The 25,911-nt window shown below is 38.4% G+C and overlaps 1 protein-coding gene across 1 annotated transcript in view; it reads left to right on the forward strand.

Annotated features, from left to right (window-relative positions):
• CTDP1 (CTD phosphatase subunit 1) overlaps positions 1–25,911 on the forward strand; it is a 113,788-nt gene that overhangs the window by 38,936 nt on the left and 48,941 nt on the right. The window contains exons 9-11 of the mRNA XM_069809234.1: positions 5,232–5,373; positions 7,748–7,978; positions 14,141–14,306. Of these exons, the coding sequence (XP_069665335.1) occupies positions 5,232–5,373; positions 7,748–7,978; positions 14,141–14,306 (539 nt within the window). The remainder of the gene's footprint in view (positions 1–5,231; positions 5,374–7,747; positions 7,979–14,140; positions 14,307–25,911) is intronic.

The raw sequence follows: 25,911 nt of genomic DNA on the forward strand, positions 1-25,911 counted from the left end.
GCTTGGTAATGTGAGCCTAGCCAACTACGCGGTGTAACATTTCTTCTTAGTCTTCGTAAACATACAGCTTAGGTCTCATTTATCTACGTTGCTTAAGCACCTAGTGTGCTCCGTACTTTGGATAAGACAAAATAAACTTGCTATAGTGAATTTGTATGTCCTGGAGAACAGCTGTAGAAGTTTACTGTTGCATTATTGATTTTGGTCACTTTTTTAGTAATGACTTGTCAAGATTAATAGGAGGCTTTTTTTGTGTTTTCAACCTTTGTTTGCAAGTTCAAAAGTAGAATTGATGAGTCCCTTACCCAGGTTTGAAAATAACCTTTTCCTAATATTATGTGCTTTAGGCTGTATCCATCAGAGGGTAGATATGATGAATTTGGACCCTACCCGCTTCATGTGGAAAGGCTTGTGTGCCTTTTTAACTTTTTGGAACGATTTTAGACTAGCATTTGAATTAAGGAAAGGTAGTTAGAGGAGAATAATGCAAAAAAGTAGTCCAGAAAAACAGGTTTTTTCGAAGTGATTCTTAGTCTAGCTAAAATCTGGATGATTCAGATGTTCCTAACTGCATCATAAGTACTATTGCTTGGATGGATTAAAATTTTTCTGCTGTTTCTTCTTAATAAGCATACTTCCAAAAGGGGAAATTACAGTGGAGAAAGGGAGAGAAGGCAAGGATATTAAGTATTGCAATACTATTTCTCCTACCCAGCTAAATTTGGTGTTCCACCAAATCTTGCTCTAAGAACATCATACGTGTGAAATCTTGATTTGTGAAGATGTCAGCTAGAAATAGAAGGCAGCCCCTGAGGTGACACGGTTGTATTACCTCATGCGATTTTCAGTATGCTGGAGCAAGCAGTTGGCAGCTGCGCTTTAGAAACGGGGAGGAGGCAGAAAGCCTTGGTGCTGCAGAGGTGAGAAGGGTGAGGCTTTTGACCCTGGGGAGGTGGGTTTGGTTACACACTGGTCTTCATGTCGCCGACTTTAGTTTAATGTTAATGGCTTATACCTTTCAGAGCTATTGTTTCAGAACCATAACAGTTTCGTACGAAATAGTGCCATTTTGACTTCCATGTTTAAAATGCTTCTGTTGCAATCCTGTTGACTAGAAGAAGAATTTACTTAGCTCCTCAGCATACCTCCAGTATGAAAGGATCAGATACGCGTGAATGCAGCATGTGTATGTGTGCGGAACGGGCAGCAAGATGAAGCACCCGACAAATCATCAATGCAGAAATATGCGTTTTAAAAATAGTTGGAGGAAGCCATCTTCTCAAACAACTTCACAGATTTAACATGACGTGAAGGTACAGTTTTATGGTTTTGTTCAGGTTCCCCTGATGAAGTCCAAAAGGAGCAGCAATATCTTTAGTTGGGCGAATGGATGTACTATAGTATCAGATAAGCTTTTCTTCAGGGTATTATAAGCACAGTCCATCTATGCAACTCTGGTTAACTGTTCTGTATGCTTGCTAATGAAATCACATGCTATTGTATGTTGTATTCAATCAGCTCCAGAGTGGTTATGTGCAGGACAGTATTGCTAATCATGTCTGATATTTGATTCAGTATCTAATAGCAGGCACAAGTACCTAAACTTCCACTGGACTTCTTGCTTTTTGTTGCCTTTTCCCTTATGAACCTGATTTCAGTATCCTCTTTCATAACAGCTGTCGTCTTACCTCTTTGTTACTATGTTGTCATTGCTTTTCTCCTTTATTCTCAAAAGAAAGGATTTCCCAAGCCAAGTCTTTCACTTTTTCTTTTTAATCCTTTTTCCCCCCGATCTCTTAATCTCAATCTCCTTCAGAACCTCTGCTTTCTTTCCTCTGAAACATACCCTGTGTATAAATTCAATACAGCTTTATACTTAGCTATTTCTAAAGATATTTCTACAGTTCCTACTGAGTTTATATAAATAATAATAATAATACCTCCTGTGGAAGCCCCCTCTGGCACTGTAAACTGGCTCATTTCCAGCAACTGTTGCATGAAAGTACTCTGGGTTGCTGATGACTTTTGTAACTGATGATTAATTGGAAAACAGATTTCTTGTATCAGGGGATGAACGATCTGGGTGCACTGACCTCCCTTCTTAAAAAGTTTTGCTTTTTAGCCACTTAAAACCTCTTGAACTGCAAAGGTGTGCTGGAATTAACACGGTTGGAGTTCTAAAATTGTTTTCATTGAGTCTTTGTTGGACAGTGGTTTTATTTTTATTTCATGGCAAAATTTAAAATACAGCATTTCTAAATCATTTGTGATTTGGGAAGGGCTTTATCTTTAAATACTCATTTTTGTGCTTGTGTTTATCTTGGATTTTTAAATTAATGCTTTTTTATTGCAAAGATACTAGTGTAGAGAAAAGCTTTACATTTACTGTACAGCTCTTTGTCCTAGTTTCAGCTGGAATAGAGTTAATTTTCTTCCTAGTAGCTGGTATAGTGTTATGTTTTGGGTTCAGCATGAGAAGAATGTTGATAACACACTGATGCTTTCAGTGGTTGCCGAGTAGTGTTTAGACCAAGTCAAGGGTTTTTCAGCTTTTCATGCCCAGCCAGCAAGAAGTCGGGAGGGGACACAGCCAGGGCAGCTGACCCAAACTGGCCAAAGGGGTATTCCATACCATGGGACGTCATGCCCAGTATATAAACTGGGGGGGAGTTGGTCAGAGGAGTTCGCTGCTCAGGAACTAACTGGGCATTGGTCGGTGAGTGGTGAGCAACTGCATTGTGCATCGCTTGTTTTGTATATTCCAATCCTATTATTATTGTTGTTGTTGTTTTATTATTGTTATTATTGTAATTATTATTTTCTTCCTTTCTGTTCTGTTAGACTGTCCTTATCTCAACTCAGGAGTTTTACCTTTCTCCTTCCAATTCTCTCCCCCATCCCACTGGGTGGGGGGGGAAGTGAGTGAGCGGCTGCATGGTGCTTAGTTGCTGGCTGGGGACACTCTTAAATCCTGAACTGTGTGGAATTGCTTGCATTTGCTGCTGAAAGTAGAATAAATGTATTTGTGCACAGAACATCTTAATCTAAATCCAAGAAAAAAATGTACTTGTATCTAAAGATGGAGGAAAAGGTAGTCCTACTCCTGTATTCTCTTGGGTTTGGGGGAATAAAAGTAGGGAAAGAGATGCTTTCAGCGCTCTGGTAAAGGACAGTGATCTTCTGCCCTTTCTGGTTTAGTCTTTTGAATTTACAGAAGTCTAGAAACTGAACTGTCTAACTAGTTAGGTCAATTCTCAACTGTATTTCAGTTGATCTGTCTACCCCAGTAGATTCTAGTTCATTTTGTACACAGGCCTTTGGGTATTTGCTGTTAACTGATTCCTCTCATCTTTGTGATGATGGGAAGTATGATTGATGTGGAGAAGTACGGGTACTTCAAGACTTTCATCTTAATTGAAACAAGTAAAATCATGTTGTTAAATGACAGTCATGTAGATAAAACTCCAGGGAACTATGTTGAAACTATCAAATTAATTTATTGTCCTTGCCTCCTTGTCAGAATTGTTCTGAAAATTGATTTATTTTTTTTTCTGGAGTCTTCGTTCCTCAAAGCACATGTGTGAAAATAGACAAGGGCTCATAAATTCTAACTTTAAATACATTTTTTGGAAGTTAAAAACTTGACTTAAAATTTTTAATTTTTTTTCTTTCTTTCTTTTTTAAGTTAATAAGGTAAACTAGACTGGAGTATTGTGTTTTTATATAAGTATCTGCAGGAAGAAACCCCAGGGTCTTTGTGCAGAATTGAAGGGTTTCAACAGGAGTGAGTAGTGTTTGCAGTGATGTATTCTTCACCTTCAGCTCTGAGAGCTCTGCTCTTAACCTAGAGGAGAGGGCTAAGTTGTTAACAGAACTCCTGCCTTTAGTTCTTGATGGTCTCCTTTTATTTGCATTTCTACATAAAAAATGTAGTGCAATATTAAGTGTATTTAAATGTCTTTGCACCAAGACAGAGTATGGTCGAATGATTTGGTTTGATAAGCATTTTAAATAATGTGTAAATAAGATGGAATGCTATAAATTACAGGATATAACAAAAGGGAAGAGTGATGGCTTTCAGCTATGAGACAGACTGTCAGATTGATGAGAGTTCCTTTATCACATTCCAGCTACACCAGTATTTGTGCAGTGTAAAAAATACCATGTGTAAGTGTCAAGCATAGATCTATCGGGTCAGTTTTTTCTCTATTGCATATATATTTAATGATTTATTGGCAGATTATACAATTTTGTGTTGTCTCCAAGTGTTCAGTCACTCCATAGATGTCTTTGATAAATGCTGAAACAAGTACCACAATTGGTAATACTAATTTTTCCAATCAAATAGAAGAAACGCATTCTTGAAACATTTGGACAGTCAGCTGTTTCTGGGAACAGACTACTTCAAAGTTCATTTCAACCTTTATTTATTCTTGAAACATTTGGACAGTCAGCTGTTTCTGGGAACAGACTACTTCAAAGTTCATTTCAACCTTTATTTTATTCGCTTCTTTTTGCTTACTGGTTTTGATGCTTGTTGGCAAAGATTTATGGCAACTTTACTGAGTTTCTTTCTTGTTCTGTCTTCTCCAGAGGGTGGAATTTGAGATCACCTGTTACTTGCATGCTGCATTGTTGATGGTTTCATGGGGACTTTGTGCTAGCCTGCCACATTTAACTTCACATTGGTTGTTCCCTTTTGGCACAAAATAATCTATTTGTCTGCTTTGACCCTGCTTCTGGCAAATGGAGGTTGAGTGGGTGACTGGCTGGCTGTTAAATGGTAGCATACTGTGTGTACAGGGGACTGTGCGTAAGAAAGTTGTTATGGTAAGTTAGCTTTAGGCTTTAAAGGCGTTGAAGAGTTGCTGCTGCTTAGACTCTGACAAGTAGAAATGGAGGAGATGAAATACAAAAGTGCACTTGTATTGTTTGTTCAGTTAACATGGAGATGTAGAGGTTTTCCGTATGGATCAATTTTAGTGGGCTACTTCCACAGTGCCAGTGCTTTGAGATGTTACAAACGCCTTCATCCAGCTTGAGATGGAGGTTATCACATCTTATTTAGAGTCTCATTTTTATCAGTTGTGATTGTTTTGTTGGATTGGGGAGGAGTGTTTTGTTTTTTCTGTAAGACTGATCACAGAATGTTCTTCTTAAACCTGTGTGTACTTAAAGTTATCTTCTGTGTTTCTGGGAACACTGTAATGTTATGTTTGACTTTGTAATAGGCACAGAAAAAGTACGGCAAGCTCAGGACTGCAAGGACCTCCATGTTGTAAACCCCGACTGGCTGTGGAGCTGCCTGGAGCGCTGGGACAAGGTTGAGGAACAGCTCTTTCCCTTGAAGGATGACTACATCAAAACACACAGGTAAGTGGGAACTTGGGGGAGTAGGGGCTATGAAAAGAGGTTATTCAGACAATTATGCTAATTTGTGAAGTCAGCTATAAAATTGGTTTCTGACAAATTCAGAATGGTGTGCAGTGCTTACACATCTTAGGAAAGAACCCTCCATTTTTGTCTATGTCTATGCTGCTTGAACTGAAGACTGTTAAGGGATCGGGAGACAGGTCAGCAACTAGCAGAATCGGGAGAAACCTGTGGCACTAGTAGTTTCTTTAGCAGTTGTCGTTGTTAGACATTTTCAGCTGGACCAGTTGACCTTGTCAGTTCATCCACAAACTAACACAGGGAATGCCACCAAGGCGCAGTATCGTTCATTCTGCCAAATGAAGAAAAAAAAATGTACACACTCTCGCGACATGAAAAACTAGTGAAGTATGGCATTTTTTTTTTCTGAGACTTGGTAGTGAGGAGGAATGGAGAAACAGAAAAATAGAGCAGAAAAATCTAAGAGGGGTTGGAAGGCAGGAAGATAGAAGCACAAACTGGAAGAAAGAAGGTAGTCAGAGAAGGTCTTGGGGGGATAAGAAGAAGTGTTGAAAGAGAAAGGGTTAAAAATAATCAGTGCACTAGAATGCCAGCAAATAGAAGGCACAGCCAAAAACTTTATTAACACAGAGGAAGTCAGAGGGCTATTGAGAACAGTCCCCTTTAGGAAAGTGCCATGGATAAAATAACTCACAACAAGATACTGTAGAGCCAGCTTCTGCTTCTTGACTTGTTACCTGTTTGGACAGACTCACAGTAATACTGTCTTGCAAGTCTAACAGAGGACCTTCCCTTCTGTGTTTAGACAGGGAGGGCCATAGCATATCAGGTTTTCTGTATTAAACTGATACTGGTGTGATCAACTTGAGTAGGCTAGAGATTTGCTTTCTGCTTAGAAGACGCTAGCGCTTTGAGGGCAGAATGTGCATGTGTAAATCCTCAGGTACTCCGAAGACACCAAAAGTAGAAATTTCTGGAAGTGAGGTCGCTTATCAAATGGGAGACTAGGCAGAGACCCAGGATCCCTAAAACTTAGAAAAGAGGTGTAGCCTACTTACGGCTTGACTGGAATACTTTGTTTTTAAAAAGTGCTATCAGATTTTTTTAATCAAACTTTGGAATATTTCTACGGGATGTTTAATTTGGCTCAGAGGCCTGATGCTGCCAAATTCTCAGTAGAAATCTGGACAGTGACTTGTAAGCGTAAGTTTTTGCTGTCTAGATGAATGTTAGTCTTTCTACCTATCTTAATTCACTCTGCCATTTTATTGAAACATAATGGTAATTTTTCCTACTTCTGTGTTTCAAATACAACACACCTTAACTTCATACTTTCCCTCACCCCTCCCCCAAACATCAGTCAGTAAGACATCTATCTTAATGCAAATACTTTTACTTTCTTAACCCAACATGTGCAACTTCTTTGGATAAATATTTTCTCCTTAATGAAGCTGCTTGATATAGTGATTACTGGCCCAAAGCACTTATGAACTAGGGGAGGGATGAAGTCTGAGATAATATTTGCATATAAAATGAGCTTAAGAATAGCAAAAAAGAATAAGTAAACTTGAAATTGGTTGACCTTAAGTGTTGATGCTGCAAGGCTGCTTCAGAAACATCCACAAAGGCATATGGTAAAAACTCTAGTTTTGTGGCATTTCTGATATCTGTTACAATATAGTTAAATTCTTTTTCTATAGCATTGGTTTCATGGTGCATAACATGCTGGTCTATTTGATTTTTTTTTTTTTTTTTTTTTTTTTTTTTGTGGCACTTCATCATAATTAGCTAGTATGTCATAATGGTGATTCCTGCAGACTGATCTCTGAATGTTTCTGCTGTCACTTCTAAAATTATGTTTTAAAATGCAGCAGGGTGATCATAGGTGGCTTAGTATTTTAACAAATGGGTTTGGATGACTTGCAAATTAATACCGTGTGTTTATTTTCTCTCAGAGCCAATTTGGAGAGCAGATACTAAGATCTGATACAATAGCATGCTTTTTTCTGTTGCATATATGCAGATTAGCATGCTACTCTAGCTGTGCAGTTGTTACTACCTGGAAGCAATTTCAGTAACTTTAAGTTAAGACAATTTTTAAGGTACCCTGAATAATTTTTTTAATAATGTAAATATGACATTATCCATGTCTTTGCATTTTTCGGTTTTAAATTCAGTGAGGCTTTAATGGGGGTGGAGGAGAAGAAATGTTTCTTCAGAAATCTTCCAAACCATTTTTTTTTTGCCCCACCCACTTCCTCCTTTAGAAAAAAGGAATGCTTGTTTTATACATTCTGGTTAGATAGCTCATTTAAATTTCTAAAGCAATTTTTTTCTGAACTTCTTCCAACAGAGAGAATAGCCCTGCCACGTTTCCTGACACACACAGCACATTTCAGACAGCTCTCTTTCACCCAACACCCATCCATCCAAAGTCTCAACCTGGTCCTGAAGTTCGACTTTATGATCCTAACACTGGAAAGCTAATCAGGAAAGGCACCCAGACCTCTGGCCAGTCGATGTACATCCAGTCTCCAGCTCCTCCCATCACCTTACCAGTCCACGGTGAACACTCGTCCTTCAGGTACCTAAAGCATAGCTAAGAGTCACTTCAACTGTATTTTCACATGCTGTTGTAAATTTAACTCTTGTTGTCTTTGCATTTGATCAGATTGTCGTCTTTGCTTTAGTTACTTTGTTTGCTTTCTAAAAAGCCAAGGAAACGAGTGAAAGTGAGGCTGAAGTGAAAGTTAGCTGAAGTGAAATCAGGATGTTAGTATTCCAGATGCTTTTTGTGCCTCACCTAAGTGTGACTAGAAACCTCAAAACAAATAAATGCAGCGTGTAGTTTGTGCACTCTAAAGAATGTTAAAATAACTCATCTCTGAAGCAAGGCAGCCTAATTTTTTTTAACAAATCTTAGAATACTGGATTGTTTTTTTGTCTATAAAATACATCTGATAGCATTTGGCTTTTGTTTATAAAATTTTCCTCTTCACCTAATTCCTTCAAACGGGACATTAGCTTTGTGTTTTGTTTTGAGGAATATCAGAAGTGGTGGAAGAGGGGTGTAGGTCACTGAGTATTATTAAATAAGGCCATATGACTGAGTGCTAGTTAATTATCCTCAGATCACTAAAGCAGCAGGAGGAGGAGGCGGCCTGCTTTTTGAAGTACAAAGGCTAGCATCTGGACTTTGTCAAAATTTGTGGATTTGGTTTAGCTACAATGACAACACTTGTCTCTTAAGGATGCATAAAATATCTAAAATTCATCCCTAAGTATCTACATAAAAGATCTAACTTTCTGGAATGCTAACAAGTTTAGCAAGGCTTGTTGACTCCAGTGGTAAAGAAGTATTCAGTCGTGAAGGCAAAGCTTTTCTCTTTGTAAAATGTGATCAAAATTCCTTTGCATAATGTGATCAGAGTATAGCAGTTGTTATAAAGCAATTCAGTTTTCCAAACAATCACAAAAATACATTTATAAACGCACAGTTTTCTACCATTCTTCTCCCTCCCCCGCCACTTTTGCGGTGTGTCACTTGTAAAGGTTTTGTATATTAGTGTAGCTTGTTATGTTTCCACTCTATCTTCCTGTTGCTAAATTATTTCAACCTAGGTTTTTTTCAGTTGTCATCTTTTTATAGGCTTTTTCTTATTTCAGCTTCCTTGTTTCTGTCAACACAGGGTTTTTTAGTCTCTTCTGTTTGTGAGGACGTCTTGTTCTCAGTTCCTTTTTAACTGTGTCTTTAAAGTCTGTATGTTACTTTACTATGACATGTTAAATGAACAGGAAAAACTTTGAACTATCAAGACACAGTATGTATCCAGAGAGGAGCTGAAAAGCTTTTGGTTTTTTGTCAGGTTGTGTGGATAGGAATTTGTCTAGAAATAAGTGCTGGGAAGGTTTTACACGTATATAATTGTCATGACACTTCTAAGATGCTTCAGTATGATGGTTTATGTTGATATTAATGCATCATTCAGTGCTTTAAAAAGAATAGGGTTTGATGTTTGTTCTACATTTGTCAACAACTTAATGAAGAGTTTTTTCCATACCTAAGCCTATTTTTCTTTAATGTAGAGGTGCTTCTTCACTTGAACATCTTGCAGAAAAAGAGAGAAATACACTTCAGTTGTCCTCTTAGTTGAGTTTCTCAGAGCCCCAGGCAGGTTTTGGGGGTGGAGTGAGACTATCTCCTTTCTACTCCCTTAGTTTATTTCACTTAAACATTTTTTTGACTGTCAATGCTCAGGGTTGAGATGCTTTAATCTAAGAAAGTGAATCCAGTTACTCACTGCTGCAACTTCACCCCATAACCAAGCAGCTGTAAAAAAAGAGATTAGCATAAGAAATATGCTAGAAAATAGTATTTTCATCATCATTTCCTGTTGATTTGGTTCTAGTGGTAAAATCAGTGACCTGTAAACACTGATCTCTTAATTGGGGCATGTCTGTATTCCTCAGAGCAGTTCCATTATCTTCAATTATGATGGTGAGGAGTGTCTTGGTAAAGTCTAGGAGGAAAACAGCGCAGTGATCAAATACCACTTTAAGTACTTTTAATGGATAGGAAGTACAGTGCAGGCAGAGCACGAAGGCTGTAAAGAAGTAACAAAAAGCCAAATAGGAACACCTTTGCTGTGTTTTGACTGAGCAAGAGCTGAGGCAGAAGTACCATATCGTTGCCTTGCTTTGTCTTAATGCATACATCAATGATAGCTTTTAAAGAAAGCTTCACATCCAATTTAAAAATTGATGTGATACTTGACTTTAGAGAAAATTACCTTAGTGCAGGACAGACTTCATGTGCTCGTATGTTCAGCTCCTCCAGAAAGATGAGAGTATTTGTAACTAAGCCATTGAATTCAAGCAGAGTTAGATAAAGCTTTTAACACTCACAGCTGCTCCTGTTGTGGGTAGATGTAGTCAAAGCCTCCAATAATCTTCTTTCATTAGTTTCTAAAAACTTCATCTAATCCTGAATTTCAGACAGCAGGCAACAAAACTGCACTGCTGCGAGAGGAAACCCTTGGGTAGATGGTAGCAGCACGTGGCGTAGCGATGGTACTCGGTCTCTCACTACGAATAGACCTTGTTGTGCTTAGAAGAGAGCCTCTTGCAAGGCTGGTTACTAAAAAGGGCTTCAAGTTGTCTGAGTACCATCTCACAAGAACTGTTTCAGTTCTCACTTTTTTATTTTAGGTTTGACATTTTTAGTTTCTTTCTGGGACTCAACTGGAAACATAATTTAAAATAGAATATGATTAGTTTAAATACCTACACGCAACTTACAGTGAAACTGTCACCAGTGAATTACAGGTGGTTCAGTTAATTTGGTCAACGTTTCGTGCGACAGGCATAAATCTTGCTGTTGTGCTTGGCTCTGTGAGACTTGAATACTTGCTTTTTGTCATGGCTGTTGCAGCCTCAGCAGGAGGGTGGCAAAGTGTTTGCGGCTGTGCTGGAAGGGAAGGGAATGCAGTGCTGCTTTTGGTGGCTGCTGGCAGCAGGCAGGAGCTCTTCTTTGAGAACAGGAAGGATTCCTCTTTAAAAATAACCTGCGTGGCAGAGCTTTGACACTCTGTACATATCTCAACAATTTGCATTTTCATATGGAAACAGTACTCTACAAACATCATGGTAAACACTACAGTTGTAACAGGTCATGAGATGTGTAATGTAGTGTTGTCCAGAAAAATGCAAATGATAATGGCATCTTGGACTAGAATAAAGAAAAAACAGTATTACAGGTTAAATTCTAGTGAACGCTAACAATACACTAACAGATGAGGCAAGGCTTAAAATATGGATATAATTTACATGTGAGAAGTTAAAAGTGGCACTCTGGTTTTAACTAATGCTAAGATACACTAAATGTTTGGTTTGAAAAGGTGTGTCAAGCAGGTGGTGTTGGCTGAAGCAATTCTTTAAGATTTGTATAAATTAATTTCACTTATAAAATTTTTGTGTCTTAATTTACATGTTCATTGTTACAATTTTTCCTAACTAATGTTATCAGTTGTGTTATGACAGCAAAAATATGAAGTACCAAATTGAAGTCATGAATGGAATTTAAATATTTTTTAACATTTTCATGATGATAATGCTATTTTAGCTTTTGCCCTGATGCTGTATCAAAGAAAGTGTTAAGATGCTTGTTACTTCCACAAATGTCGAACCCACCCTGCACGTGCATGTCCTTGTGCATTCAACCTGTGCAGGATTGAATATGGTGTTATTTTTGAAAAAGTACTCATGAATCTCATCTAATTAGAAATAAATGTAAATTCCTGCATTTGTATGTCTTTAAATTTTAATTAACGTAACAAGCAGCTGAAAATGTAAAGCCTGAAAAATGTCTTTGATAAAATAAAAATGTTTCTTACAAACCTTAAAGAAGTCTTTGTTTTATATTGCTTTTTGGAATGCTTTGGTGAGAAGTCCCAGTGTTTCTTATCTAGTAGCAGTTGGAAAATACTGGAAAAAAAAAAAAATCTGACAGAAGCCTTTAGAAGCTATTAATACAGTTATTTTACAGTTAATATTTGTGTATAATAATGTGGTCAGGAATGATACTGCATTGTATTCTGCAAAAGGAGGAGTTCTCCCTGTTACCCATATGATAATATGTTCTTAAAAAATATACTAGATTTATTTCTAGTCTAAGAAAATCTGCTGGCTGCCTGCTACATATAACTTGTGTATAATTCTTGGCATGGTCAAGCTTGTCATATTTTTAATACAGTTGTGTAAGATGCTTATCCCTTTTGTTTGGTCATTCTCTGTTTTACTACGAATGCAAATAGCATCACCACCTTTCTCTTGGCTAGGGTATCTATTAAAAAGGCAAGGAAATCATATTTTAAAAGACCTTTTTGGAAAATATAGTGGAATGCTGTATTTTTTTTCCTCGTTTACCTATGAAAATTATTGTCTGAGAGCAGTTTAATAGCAAAAGAAAACTGTGTGGTTGTGTAAAATAAAAAAACATTGGGGGGGGGATGGCAACAAAACAAAAAACTGTTAAGCTGTGATGAAAAACTATAACAGAAAAGCAGTATGGTTAGTTCATTTCCACAACATTCAAATTGTTGTTTTGGCTTCATGGGAAATTCCAGCGTACAGAAATGACAGACTGTGAAGGGGCACATTTCTGCTGTGTTGCTGAGTAGTGCTGAGCTGATGGGGGTCTTCTGCAGCAGATAGCGCGGTTCTGGGTAGCACAGCAATGGCTTGGCTCTCTTCCCTCACCACCCCAATTCAAAAAATGAATTCACATCTCTTGCACCTACCCATGGGATCTGAGAGAAAAGAGATGTGTATTTAGGAAAATGTGAGCCCTCAAAATGAGCTTCATGTGGCTTTCAGATTTCTTACATTCTGGGATTGAAGTACTGATGTAGGAAAAAATCTTGATATTTAGATAACCTTTTTAAGAAGCTGTCAAGTTCATGAGAGGAGAAACGATTTTGTAGAACCTTACCTATGACTGGATTACATAATTTAGTAATGGCTTTTTTGGGTGGGGCTGCTGATCTAAAGCTGTTTTTTGAAAATCCAGGCTTGACGAGAAGCAGCCATCCTGCGCTGAAACTCTCGTCAGCAGAGACCACACTGTATCCTTTCTGAATCGCCACCACCCACAGAAACAGCTTGATGGTATCTCACCTGGTGGTTACAACTTGAAAGGGCTTGTGATTTCAAATACAGTCACTTTTATACTTGCTTGTGGTAATCATTCCCCACACACACAATCTTATGGCTAACATAAATAATTTGAGACCCCTAAGCTTTATGACCTGAGATCTTTGAATAGGATTCTGGGTGGTGCTGAGCTGCTATAATGTGTTTCAGGAGGTTAGTGTGACAGCCCAATATTTGTAGTTAAACTGTATTGCTTAGCAGTTTTAGCATCTACAAGCCTTTAGTAAAGTAATATTGACAGAAAAAAAGTTACCTAAGAAAGGTAGAAGTCTCCTGCTGTTGTTATAGATATAGTCTATCTTTTTATTACTATTATAATGCAATTCCCATGCAGTTTTGATTATCTATTTTTATGAACATTTTGACATTCCTTTTTGTATCGGCATGTTCTCATTAAATACAGTAGCTAACAAGGTAATACAATACAAAGAGAAAATGCTACCATATTTGAATGCAGTAGCCAAAAAAAAAAAAATACGGTCTGTTCTGCGTCTTGTCCAGGCTTAGCATGTGGCAAATGTGTGAAGATTGAGGCACAGAAGTGAGCTTTCTACTTGCAAACATCTTGTCTGTAAGGTTGAGAAATAGAAAAGTATACTTTGAAACTCAAGAATACAAGCTTAACATAGGTCAGGAAAAATATATTAGCATGTAAGGGTTGTTTCCTGAATGATAAATGTGTCAAGTGATGGACGAATTCCACCTGAGCACAAACTGTAAAGTTTTTTAAGGGCAATGCATCTGCAGCTACTGAAGCTCTTGGCTTCAAGAAAGGCATGATGGTTACTTACAAGAACAGTGGGAAGGCAGGAGAGTGAGTACCTTGTTAAAGGTAGAATAAGAACTTAAGAAGCCATCAGGGTGAAAATAAAAGCAACCGTTGGGAGACTTGATCTTTCCTCCATTGATGAATACAGAACCCTATTAAGCAAAGTTGTAGATATTCAGCAGTCATCAATTGTTTATAGGATTTTTTTTCTAGAGAAGCTGTAAATCAAGTAAATCTTTCTTATGTGGGACCCCTGAAATTTTTCAGAGTTGTTCAACCACATCAGCAGCAGATGTTTGAAGAAGATGACCTACCAGCAAGTGAAAATGAAGAGCAGCCTGGTCCATCTAAGCGGAAACGCCAGCCAAGTATGTCTGAGACAATGCCCCTGTACACCCTATGTAAAGAGGATTTAGAGAGTATGGATAAAGAGGTGAGCTTCACTAATTCTGACAGGTTTCTAACATAATGATTGTTAGTTATGCATAATCGTTTAACTTCTGTTAAATTATGCATGTGTGTGAACTGACCTTGTATACCACTACAGTAACTTCTGATAAAAGCCATAGCAGAGTAAGAAGTACAGTTCAGGCTAAAAAGCAGTTATGTTTGGCAAAGCAAACTTGAATTAAGGAGTGGGAGTACTCTTGTGTGTAAATAAGCCTTTAAAGTAGAACTTCATTTATGCATAGCTTTGTCACATGAAATGTGTTATCACATTTGCTCTGTGTTTAACTTTGCCAGGTGTCCCTTTAAACTTTTTTTTTTTTTTAAGTAAATCTTCAAATAATCTGGACAAAATCAGTGGTGGGATGGGAGAAGAGAGGTCTGTGGATGTAAAAGGCACAGGCTGTAGACAAGATCAGAGAGCCAAAGGGGAGCGTGGGGCCTCATTATCTGTAGACATGTAATTACAGTGCTGTTAAATCATAGTGCTCATGGTTCTGCAGCTGAAGGGAGCTTTCTGTTAGAGAGTGAACTGTACTTTTTTTCATACAAAAACACATTATTTGAAATTCATTGTGAACCTCTAGCAGCTGCCTATTTGTCACTTATCCTTGTGTGCGCTTTTTTCAAATGAAGCCACCATCTTACATAATATTAAATGATACATAGAGGAAAAAATACATATCATTGTGCACCATGTTTTCATGAATTCGTTACACTGTGTGTGACTTTACTATAAAACCTAGCGACCCTGGAGCTTGAATTCATCTTTGAGCTTACATCATTCACTGGGGTGGTGACAGGAGCGTAGAACTTCCTAGCTTCTGGCAGTAAGCTGATGACAAGGTTCTAGCTATAAGAGGCCTCGAGTTATCTTCAGAAAATATAATAAAAGTGTAGAAGGAAACTGCGTATTTCACCAAGGATGGAAAGAGTTTATGTATACGGCATAGCATAATTTTGAGATATGCTGTTGCTAGAGAGGTCCTGGAGGAACTTTGAGCTGGTATTCTAGGGAAAGGTCCAATAACTTTCAACTGCTGTGGTGATCTAATCTGAATTTCAGATGAGTGCAAGCTTCTAACTGTACCCGGTAACTCTTAGAGTTGATGACTTTTGATTTCTTTTGCTTTTTCGTTCCAAAGTATTTTGTCCATTTGATCTCAGACTTTCACAAGAAATAGTATTTCTTCTTGTCGTGATGCCAGCCCCTGAATCCATCTGTCTCTTCCTTCTGTGTTGTCAGTGGTACTTAAAGCAAATTGTTGTTGTTATGGGTTGGTTTTGTGTACTAACATTTTTCTAATTGTATGGCTTTTGGAAAACATTTAATGAATTGCTGTTGCAGTGTGTGCACTGAGCCAAAAGAAAGTGTGCATGTTTTCCAGAATTACTGCATAAAGTATTTATTGTTCTGTTTTTAAAGATACTATTTAGGGACCTTGTTAAAAATCTGAATATTCTGGCACTGTTCGTTTTGTGATTGATTGCTCTCTATGCTGCTACAGTTAGACCAAAGAAATTAAAGTTTTTCTACCTATCCTACAAATATAAACAACTTACACTGTGATGATTAAATTATGCTTTTACTTAAGCTGCATCTTATTTTTGGAAACGAGACTACATGAACTTCAGAACAAATGAAGCCCAAATTCCAATGGATTTTTTTTTCATAGTTGACTTAGCTTTGGTTCCAGGAGTATGATTTGAAGTTATAGTTGCTGCCAAAAGCTTTTCCTTCCATCAGCCTCTGTTCCCACCACTGTCTTTATTAAATTCACATTTCTTTGATCATGGGGCAGCTGAACCAGTAGAAGCTCTTCACCTGGGTTTGTTTGGGGTTGTGGTTTTTTTTTGGGGGGGGGGGGGGTGTTTTGCATTGTTTTGGTGGGGAACAGGGTTGGGAGTTTCTGGTATCATAGCTCCCTGACATGGTTTGATCAAGGATCAAACATTACCACTGAGACATGGAGAAGGGGGCACACGGGACATATATTGGGGAGGTTGAACTGGACACGGTAGTGCCAGCAGGTCGTCATCTCCTGTGAGCTGACTATAGAGGCGGTCAAGGGAGACTAACCTTTGTGGACTAGCCTTGGGACTGCTGGCATCACCTTGGTAAAGATAATGTATTCGTGTACAAGTAATGTAAGTAATAAAAGAGGATTATATGGTGTTGTGTGGGAGTACACTTATGAAACAGAGGGAGGACATGTGGTAACATAGCCCATAAAATATAAAAGTTTAGTGGAGCATACAGAGGAGATTCTGCTGTCAGGAACATTATCAAATTAAGTGAAAATAAGCTTGATAAGCATTGCTGGTTGGTGCTCAGTTCACTCTGGTGACACTGTGACTCGTTTAACTTCCACAGAAAGGTGTTTGCCTGTATCTCATTCTTTATCAAAACACGTTAAAGGGTAAGAACCTTTCTGCAGTCATGTCACTAAGAGATGTGAAATTTCTGCCTCTTGCCACAAAAATGCTTTTGCTTCATTTGCATCCGTTCTAGTGGCTATGGCAGCCGCAAGATCTACAGCTGATTGCAGACCACCTTGGTGGAGTGATGGAGTCTGTTTCAGTCACAACGGTGATGTCTTGCTCCACAACTACCACACAACTACTACTAGCACTACAAGGGCTAGTGCTAAGACTGTTGAGGTTAGGAGTACCTGGTCCAAGAGGAGTGAAAGCAAGTTACAATGTGACTTTGCTGCAGTATAAGCTGATCCAAGTCTCAACTACTGTGTTCTGCCTCTAAGCTGCTATTGATAATCATGGGACCATACAGCAAGCAAATTCAGGGAGCTGGTTTGGTCAGAAAAGATCACTTTCCAGGTTAATCTTCATCATTACCAGCTTCCTGAAATAACTTGCCGTTGCTGCTGCATGAGTGCTAGTGCCAGGAGCAGACAGAAGATGCGAAGAGCTGGGAGTGAGCAGTGAAGGCAGAACTGCAGCCCTCTAGCTTTAAAACTGCATCCTCAGTATTTCTGCTGAATTCCCTGGCAAATTCAGATAAGGACTTTTACTAAGCAAAAGGAGTCTTTTAGCTTTAGGCACTGTGATTTTTTTTTTTTTTTTCAATGAAACAGGAAATTCAAGTGTTTATATATACTGTTTCTGTGGACATAACAAGCAATAAATAACTCCTTTGCACTTAACATTGAAAGGAAATCTTGCTTTTTCTTTGCAAAAATTTCTGAAAAGGCCACACAGCCCCAAGCAATACAGAATTTGCATGTAGTTTATACATGGGAGAGTTTTGTTAGAAGAATTGAGATGGAAGCCAATAAAGAGAATTTAATTATGCTTTATTCCCAAATTAAATCCCTTTCCATCCTTAACCTATTTAAACATCTCTTTGTTGCTTTTCCTAGTAAAAAAAACCCAGTATCTGTTCCAATATTCCGTGGGGAAGAACTGCCACGGATAGGCATCTCTACTAAAATTTGATCTTGCATGGATTTTTACCTTTTCTTATTATTTTAGCTGTAGCTGTGCTATGGATACCAAATAAGTCAAAGGAACTGAATAACATCCCAGCTATTGGGTTGTAGTTTAAGGTCACTTAGCCTTTTGTATCTTTTTCAGTGCCAAAGATCTGGGAGACCAGATCCAATGGTAGCTTCTTTTCCCTCTGACATGAGGGACTGTTTGAACTTCAGGAAAGTGCAAGAGCAAGAGTATTCAATGTAATAGGACTGCTGTTCAAAGGGCAATTGCCAAATCAGAGTAAGTGCATAAGGAATGGATCCCTACTTGGGAAATACAAAGCCTGCTAATGCTGCTGCCTCACAGTTGAGAGACCGTTTTCCTCCTTTCTTTTCTGTGCTAGCCAGACACAGAGGCTTTGCAACTGGTTGCTGCTGTTTCTCTGCTATGGCATGGTAAAGAGAAGCAGAATTGAATGCTGCCAGTTAAATTAGCTTGTTTATAGTCATTTTTAAAGGCCTGGATAAACTTTTATTTCTAAATAACTGGTTATATGATATATAACCTGCAAAAGCTTCCTCCATAAAAATGCTATTTATATTGGATTGTATCTAGTATCCTGTAATCTTCATGGTATGTTGCTGGTTTCACGAAAGGGCAAGGATTGAAAACCATCTTTAAAGAGGAGGTTTCCAAACAATTAAACACAGTCCGTAATAACTAACTAGAAATCTCTCTTGTCCATAATACCTGTTCCAGGATGACTTTTGTTTTCTCAAAACCAATGGTCTCGTTTACACAGAAGGTATCTACTTTTCCTTTCATTGACTGTGTTGGAAAGTGATAGTTGCAGAAGCCTGTCCTGTAAGGAGAGCAGTCTGGGCTGTCTGCAGCAATTCCCGTCCCCTGTGACAGCAGGGGTCCACTTGCTCACTTGCCATAGAGGTACAGGACTGTTCATTGCGTGCTTTTGGTGCGATTGTGGGGCATCATCGTCCTTCCCCTGGGCTAGGTGGAAGCTGCTGACCTGCCAGTCACTACAATGTTGTGCAGATCTGCTGTAGTTTACTGACAAAAACCAGAAAGTGGAATCCAGGATTCAGATGACTATTTGTTTCCAGAAGTAAAATTTATTAGCGAAAGCAAGTTGCGCAAAGGAAGGTAATGGCATACAAATCATGTGAAGACATACACATGTCTTTCCATTCATAATTGATTATCTCAGTACAGGGTGATGTGCAGTTCTCCCTCCCAGGGGTTACTCGTGGATCATCTTGTGAGGACATTTCTTCAGAATTCGTTGAGAACTGCTCCTGTGAACTTCTAGCGTATTGATTCCTTTCTGCACTGATACAATTACTTATATGTTTAAAGAAGGCCAGCAAAAATGTCCTATGATCGATATTTAATAAATTCTGTTAGTCTTGCTGGTTTAGAAATTAGTTTTATTTCATTTCAGCTATTGTTAATTCCTTTTTATTAAGGATGGTTTTCTTCTGAATTTGTACTCCTAAATGATGTTTGGAGAGAACCTTACGCAACTAGGCTAGTGCCATGTACAGTTACCTAGTCAAGTTGATCTGATCTTAATGCTGTCGTGTCCTGTGTGCTATAAATAAGCTGTGTTTGTTTTTATATACTAATTGCTTCCTGATGGACCCTGACTTTGCTCTTCTGTAAAATTTATTCTTTCTTTGTGGATATCTGTTGCAGACCCACAAGGTGATTTTTAGCCCCGTGCATTGTGCTAACTTCTTTTAACAATGTTTACTTGAATCAGCTTTGTATAATCTTAAAGATTTTTCCCTTTTGTAATCAGTCTCCCTTTCATAATTAGGTTGACATTCTTGTGTATGATAAATCACTTGTCCATGAGAAGTCAGCAAGATCGAGACTTTTCATTCCTCTCTTCCTTTTGGCTGTAAATTATTCTCTTATCTGTTCCTTTAAGAGCTGTGGCTGGCAGTACAGTTCCTTTTTTTTATTTTTTCAGGTGCTTTCTAATTCACCAGTCTGTGTAAACTGTAGAAACGCATAGAAAGATTCCAAGCTGCTCCCTTATAAAATGCCAGTGACAAAGGAAAAAGAAATTACCCTCTTGTCTCTTTTTTGTAAATTATGAGCCTGTGCTGAGCTCAAGATCCTGTTCTCTCTTCCTTATAGAAAGGCTGCTGCCACGTCCATGGTAGACTGGCAGTAACGGTGGAAGACAGATGGCCATAGGTACTCGTATCCGTCACTGTCAACACTTGCGGGACCAGTCTTGGGCAGATCCCCAATATGGGCTTCACTGATGGGAAGCTCAAAAAGGAACTTCCAGGAAGGCAGTAAGATTTCAGTAAGGTTCAAGTAAGCTCAGTAAGGCAGAAAAATTTCTAATTACGTTTTGCAGTGCCTTCTCATCCAAGATGGCCTGGGATTACTAATGTCCTGGAACAGCCATGCACATGTAGTCTGCTTGTTGTAAGATCCTTATGCTTTTGTGTTTATTACCGTGTTTTTGTCAGGGTGTTTTAGAGTAGCATCTGTATCTTGTCAAGTGTCATCATCTCTGCCATCTAAGGTAAAATATTTTGCTGGTTTGAATTCCTGTCAGTTTGGGAATTGGGAGAGGGGAAGAGTGGGAGTGAATCTGATACCAGTCAGACCTTCATCCAGCTTTCCTAGCTCTCATTTCAGTTAGCGGAGCTGCAAAGATTCCTATCATCCGGCTGGATATGTACCTAGCAGCTGCAAAGTGACCAGATTGCAAAGCATGTTCTGTTCATCAGTGCGTTTAAGTGTACAGATTTTTCTTGAGTGGGAATTGCCTAATGAACTACTTTTGCATCAAAATGGTTCTGTTGATGTGGTATATATTCTGCACATTCTTTTCCTTTTAACTAATTTGGAATTTGTGTGACATACATAAAGACTGAAATTACAACATTCTGCTTGTACATAAGGCCATTTTGTCACTGCATTTTGCTTTCATCAAGCAGATTTATCCCTTAATTTCTGTTTTGTATTTTAAGTTAGTGGCTATACCGTGCAGTGAATTAAGAGGTGGTGTTTTTCTCCTTCAATTTAGTGAAAGCTATCGTCTCAGTAAGTGGTTAGCCTCTTGGTTAGTTTAAAAATACTAATTTAATGCGGAGGATGTGGTCTGTAGTCCAAAGTAATAGCTGCCTGGGGCTCACTTGGACGCTGCATTGCACTTTAACAGTTCTTTTGAATTTCCACAACTACATTTCTCATTAAAAATTTCTTGTGCGACACCTTAATATGTAGCATGTCACAAATTGTACAGGTACTAGATTTGGTTAGCAGCCTCTTCTTATAAATTGTAGCCTTTTTGAAGTTAAAAGAATGAGCCTGTGCGTACACTCGCTGTTGCCAGTGATCATCACCCAGGCACCTCGGCCCTTGGAAGTTATGAGGTCCGCCTTACGGTTATTAGACCGCTTCCACTCGAACTGAACGTCAAAAAAAATTATTTTTGAGGTAACTATTGGTGGAAGTACACATATGGAGAAGTATCAAAGGTAAACGCGCTCCTCACGAGGCGGTAAGAGCCTGTATGAAGACAATTTGCCGGGACATCTTGTGGCATAAGCAGCCCTGAGGACACTGGGACTGGCCGGCCCAGGTCCGTTGCAGGCCTCGGCGCTGTCCCTCGTTCCTTATCTACGTCCCTCTTATCACCTCCCCTCACACGCCGGCCCCCGCTGCCCGCTGTGCTCCGGCAGCTTCTCCCACATGGACCAGCGGGCAGCGTGGAAGCTGGAAAAAACTCCCAGTTCGCCGGCCCCATCGGCTTTTTATTTTCGGTGTGGAGTGCTTATTACGGAATGGCGTAACGCAGCAAGGCTGAACGTGTCGCTTGCTTTCTTCCACTCAGAGATTAGTTTTCCGGAGAGAAACAGTGAGCCTGTGGTGCTGGGAGTGAGGGTGCTGGTTTATCTTCAGGGGGCTCTTGCTGTGGTGTGGTGGCTGGCTGATGCACCAAGAAATGGTACTTTGTTTTGTAGGGAACATAGCTTAAAGCTGTTGTAAAACAAGGAAACTTTTTACTGCTTTCCCCTGTTTAAGATTTTGACATTCATCCGTCTCTAATATGGTTAATAACACAGAAGTAATTGAACATTAAAATACTATAATGTTAAAGCAATTATTTTGCCCGTATCTCATCTGATTAGTAGAGAAAACTGCGTAAAGTTGTCCAGTGCTATTTTCAATAGTTTGGTGATGAGATCAGCAACGTAGAATTACAATATCAGTACAGCGGGATGGAGAGAGCAAAGACAAGCACTTAAAGGAAACTGGATATCAGTCGTTTGCTTCTGCCTTTCTTTGTTTTCCTTTGAAGAATTCATTTCCCACTGAAAAATGGAAACAAATCTAAAAAGTATCAATACATCTCTATTAGTTTTTAATTACAGAAGATATAAACATATTTAAAAAAAAAAAAAATCAATATTGGTCACATTCAAGTTGTAGGTAAATTATCCTGACCAGAAACATTGACGCTCTGACTGAACTCTGGCAGTCTGAATTCAGCTAATGGAAAGAACACTAAAAGAAATGCAGTGACGATAAGGCTAGTGAGATTGGAATGGTTTATCATCATTGATATTTATCAGCAGACCATTTATCTGTGCACTAACAACATAGAGCTGGTTATCTGCTAGTTTTTGTTTATTAAGAGGGCATCATGGTCCAAGCTTGCCCTAGCAGCTTTTTTAAGTGTTTGGAAAGAGTTTTTTATGTAATAACACATTTTACAAGGAGACGACTGATTACCAAAATAGAAAAAGGATTTTTATCTAATTTGATATTTTAAGTAGGCAATCAGTTTTGGACCGCTTCTATTTTTCTACACTGGTTGCTTAGAAAACATTATTTAAGCACAGTTTCTGGTGTACTTGGACATCTTATTTTAATTTTAGATTTATTTTTAAGAATTTATATGCTATGAGGGAATATGGGAAACATACTGGAACCTTTTGACATTCAGATGGCACACTGCATAAAAATCTGCATTTTGTAGATAAAAAAGGAAACTACCAATATATGTAAGGATTAGTTTGATGGCACTCATGACAAGTTGTTAATTAAAAGGTGATATTATTATATAGAATTTTGTGCCAAATGAACACAATCAGTCAAATTCTTGGCTGGTCAGGCTATTGTTAGGAGGAAAAAAAAAAAGAAAACGTATGATTGAGACTGATTAACTTTTATTAGGCCCAGATATTTTAACAGGTAATGTATCATGAGATAAGTACAAATGGTTGTGCTACAATAGGTTATTAATGGGCTGTGCCAAAAGGACATCAACGAAAGAAGCAGCCATGCTTACTTCAGAGCTGACCTCTTTTTGAGGAATCTGATAAAATTTATAGTAATAAAATTGACTGCCTGCATTTTGTCTGCATTTCCCTGTTTATTCTATTGACAATCCATCAAAGATTGATTTTATTTACTTGCCAACAAAGGTGCTTCTGCCATCTTACATATTCTTCATCCTTTTCTGATGCGATCAACAGTTGATCCAGATCCTCTGCCATTCTTCCAAAGACGTTCTCAAAATTGTTTAATTGCAAGTAATCTTGAGTTTGTGGAAAAGTAGCTTCTTTTTATGTGTTGCTATCATTCTGCTAAGCATAGAGTAAAAATTATTATGCAAATAAGATTGAATCTAAGCTGTGTGTACTTGCTTCTGCAGATGATGAACAACTTCTTTGGCTTTTAAAGTATGCCTGGTTATATAGCAAATGCATTATTCTAATGTTATTCCATCTGAAATGGAGAGTAGGTCTATAAAGTTTCCACCTCTAGAATGTAAAAAAGTGAAGGTTGGTTATTCTATAGGGAAGAAGGCTTTTCCATACATTCTGTTTGGTTTTTCTACCAGCACTGGTAGTGCATTAGGTATCTGCAGCCTTCTTTGCTTGGCCTTAGTGAAGAGAAGCTGTAAGCCCTTTTCAACTGCTTGCTTGCTCACTGAAAATGCAGCAAAAGTTCTTTAACTAGAGTTCAACAACCTCATTTTTACATATATGTCTACCTCCATATGCGAAATCAAATGCAGCTAGGCTGTCAACACTAATTGGCCACAGTTAAAAATGAGTTGTCTGAGCCATGTTAAACAATTTGCAAGCTGATCCCTAACATAATTCTGAGCAGCTGCACATAGGGCCTGATTGAGCCTCATCACAAGTCTAACATGTTTTTTACATTTAAATTCGAGCTGATATTCTCCGTGATTGGTATTTAAAAGTCTCTGCTTGAGTCCTGGTCTAAGTCTGAACTGTTTCTTCATAACTATTTTTTTTGTTTTATTGAGATGCCCTGATACTTGATTTCAACATAAGAATAAATACAGCTATGCAATATAGCGTAATATATGTTAAGCGCTATGGAGAATCTTTACAAACACTTGCATAATGCTAGTCTGCTAGCAGATTTAATTTGTGTTTGGAATTCTGGGGTTATAAAAATGCAAGTCCATTTTGGTGACATAAAGGCCAGGTTATTTCTAAATGCAGCATTGAATGGCAGTTTGTACCATTACTCTTTAATCAGCTGCTCTTGATCAGTTATCATAAGGTGACTTATTTTGAAATTTAAATTATGCATAATTGTAATTGCTGGCTTTCAAGACAACTTCGAGATAAAATATCTTTCCTTTTGCTTTGGTAGTCTTCATTCTTGTCAGGCACCAGCTTCAGGGAGCACTGAATATAGCCACTCAGCTCTGCCTCCGTGTGATAGTCCTACAGCTTCAAGTGTTCTAGCTCCTGTGTCAGCATCACTAAGAAGTATTTCCATTCCATGTACAACTTCAACAGAGATTATGAAAAGCTACAGAACTAGAGCCCCCTACTGATGTAAAAAATTCCCTGCTGCAATGCAGTCACAAAATGCATAATTACCCAAATGGCCATGCTGCTGTAACTTTTTCAAGTCTACAGCAGTGGTATTAATTTTACATTTTAAGAGAATGTCATTATTACTCTATATTGTTACAGTTTTTGTATATGAGCTTGCACTTTCTCTTTGCCAAGGGTCACAGCTGTAGACATTAGTGTCTCTGTCACTCCTCGCAGCAAATATGATGATACTGCTTTCTCTGAGATGAACACAGACAGCTGCCTATCTCAGATATTTTAGTGCTCCAACATCAAACTTGCTTCATCACAGAGGTATTGAGGACTGGATATAGCTGGCATACCACGACACAGAGATCATATCAGAACCTGCACAGTATTCATCACCTTAATATTGAGCTTGTTGTAGAAACTGACCACTCTTCAGCTGCCCGACTTATTTTTCACTGTGTTTGGGATTGGGGTTTTTTTCTTTTCGCTTTCTTTTTTTTTTCCTTAACTTATTCCACATAGACAGTGCTCATTTCTTCACTACTTCACTTGAAAGCTGCATGCTTGATTGTACGGAGTCTGTTTGTAGTCCCATTGCCCAGTTCAGCAGAAGTAGTTTCAAAACTGGCCTGTCTTCACTGTCATCTTTAAATTTCTGGTAAAGCCAATACAGAAATAGTTTTCTCCAATGCTCATTATTTGAGGTGGCTTTGTCAGCTTGAGTACATTGATAAATGTCTCTTGGCTCTTGTGATAATGAGACCAAACTAATCAGGCTTACTGAAGAGGGAAGATCATTGACAACCAAGCAATGCTTCATGAAGCCATGAAGCTTTGTCTGGCAATACTAATGCTAAACTTAGGTTAAAATTAGTAAGTCGTGGCAGATCCAAGCTGGCTCTGCTTATAGCTAGCTTGGATCAGGGTGGTTTTACTAGCTTGTTCATAGTAAGTGTGGATAAATCTATACTGAACACAGCATATCTGTGTTTATAGAGTGGTGCTTTTGAGCTAGTAAGCCCTACTGTATCCCAATTGCTCTACACAGTGGTAGTTTAAGTTCCTTTGCAGCTGTGATACCTGCAGAAAGCCTGCACTTGCAGATAAATGAAAGCATTTTTTTGCCTGTCTTTTGTTCTCACCTTAGTATTTTCAATTTCACTTAGTAGACTATGACTTTTGAACAGCTTTGTATGGTGCTGAACAAGTTCAGGAGTTCAGCCTTTGAAATGGAAAAAACCTTATTTTTCTCCAAAATATGTATGTAGCAATGAATATTTATTCAGTCTAAGT

The sequence above is a fragment of the Haliaeetus albicilla genome, chromosome 21 (genome assembly GCF_947461875.1).
Source record: "Haliaeetus albicilla chromosome 21, bHalAlb1.1, whole genome shotgun sequence".
Taxonomy (NCBI): Eukaryota; Metazoa; Chordata; class Aves; order Accipitriformes; family Accipitridae; genus Haliaeetus; species Haliaeetus albicilla.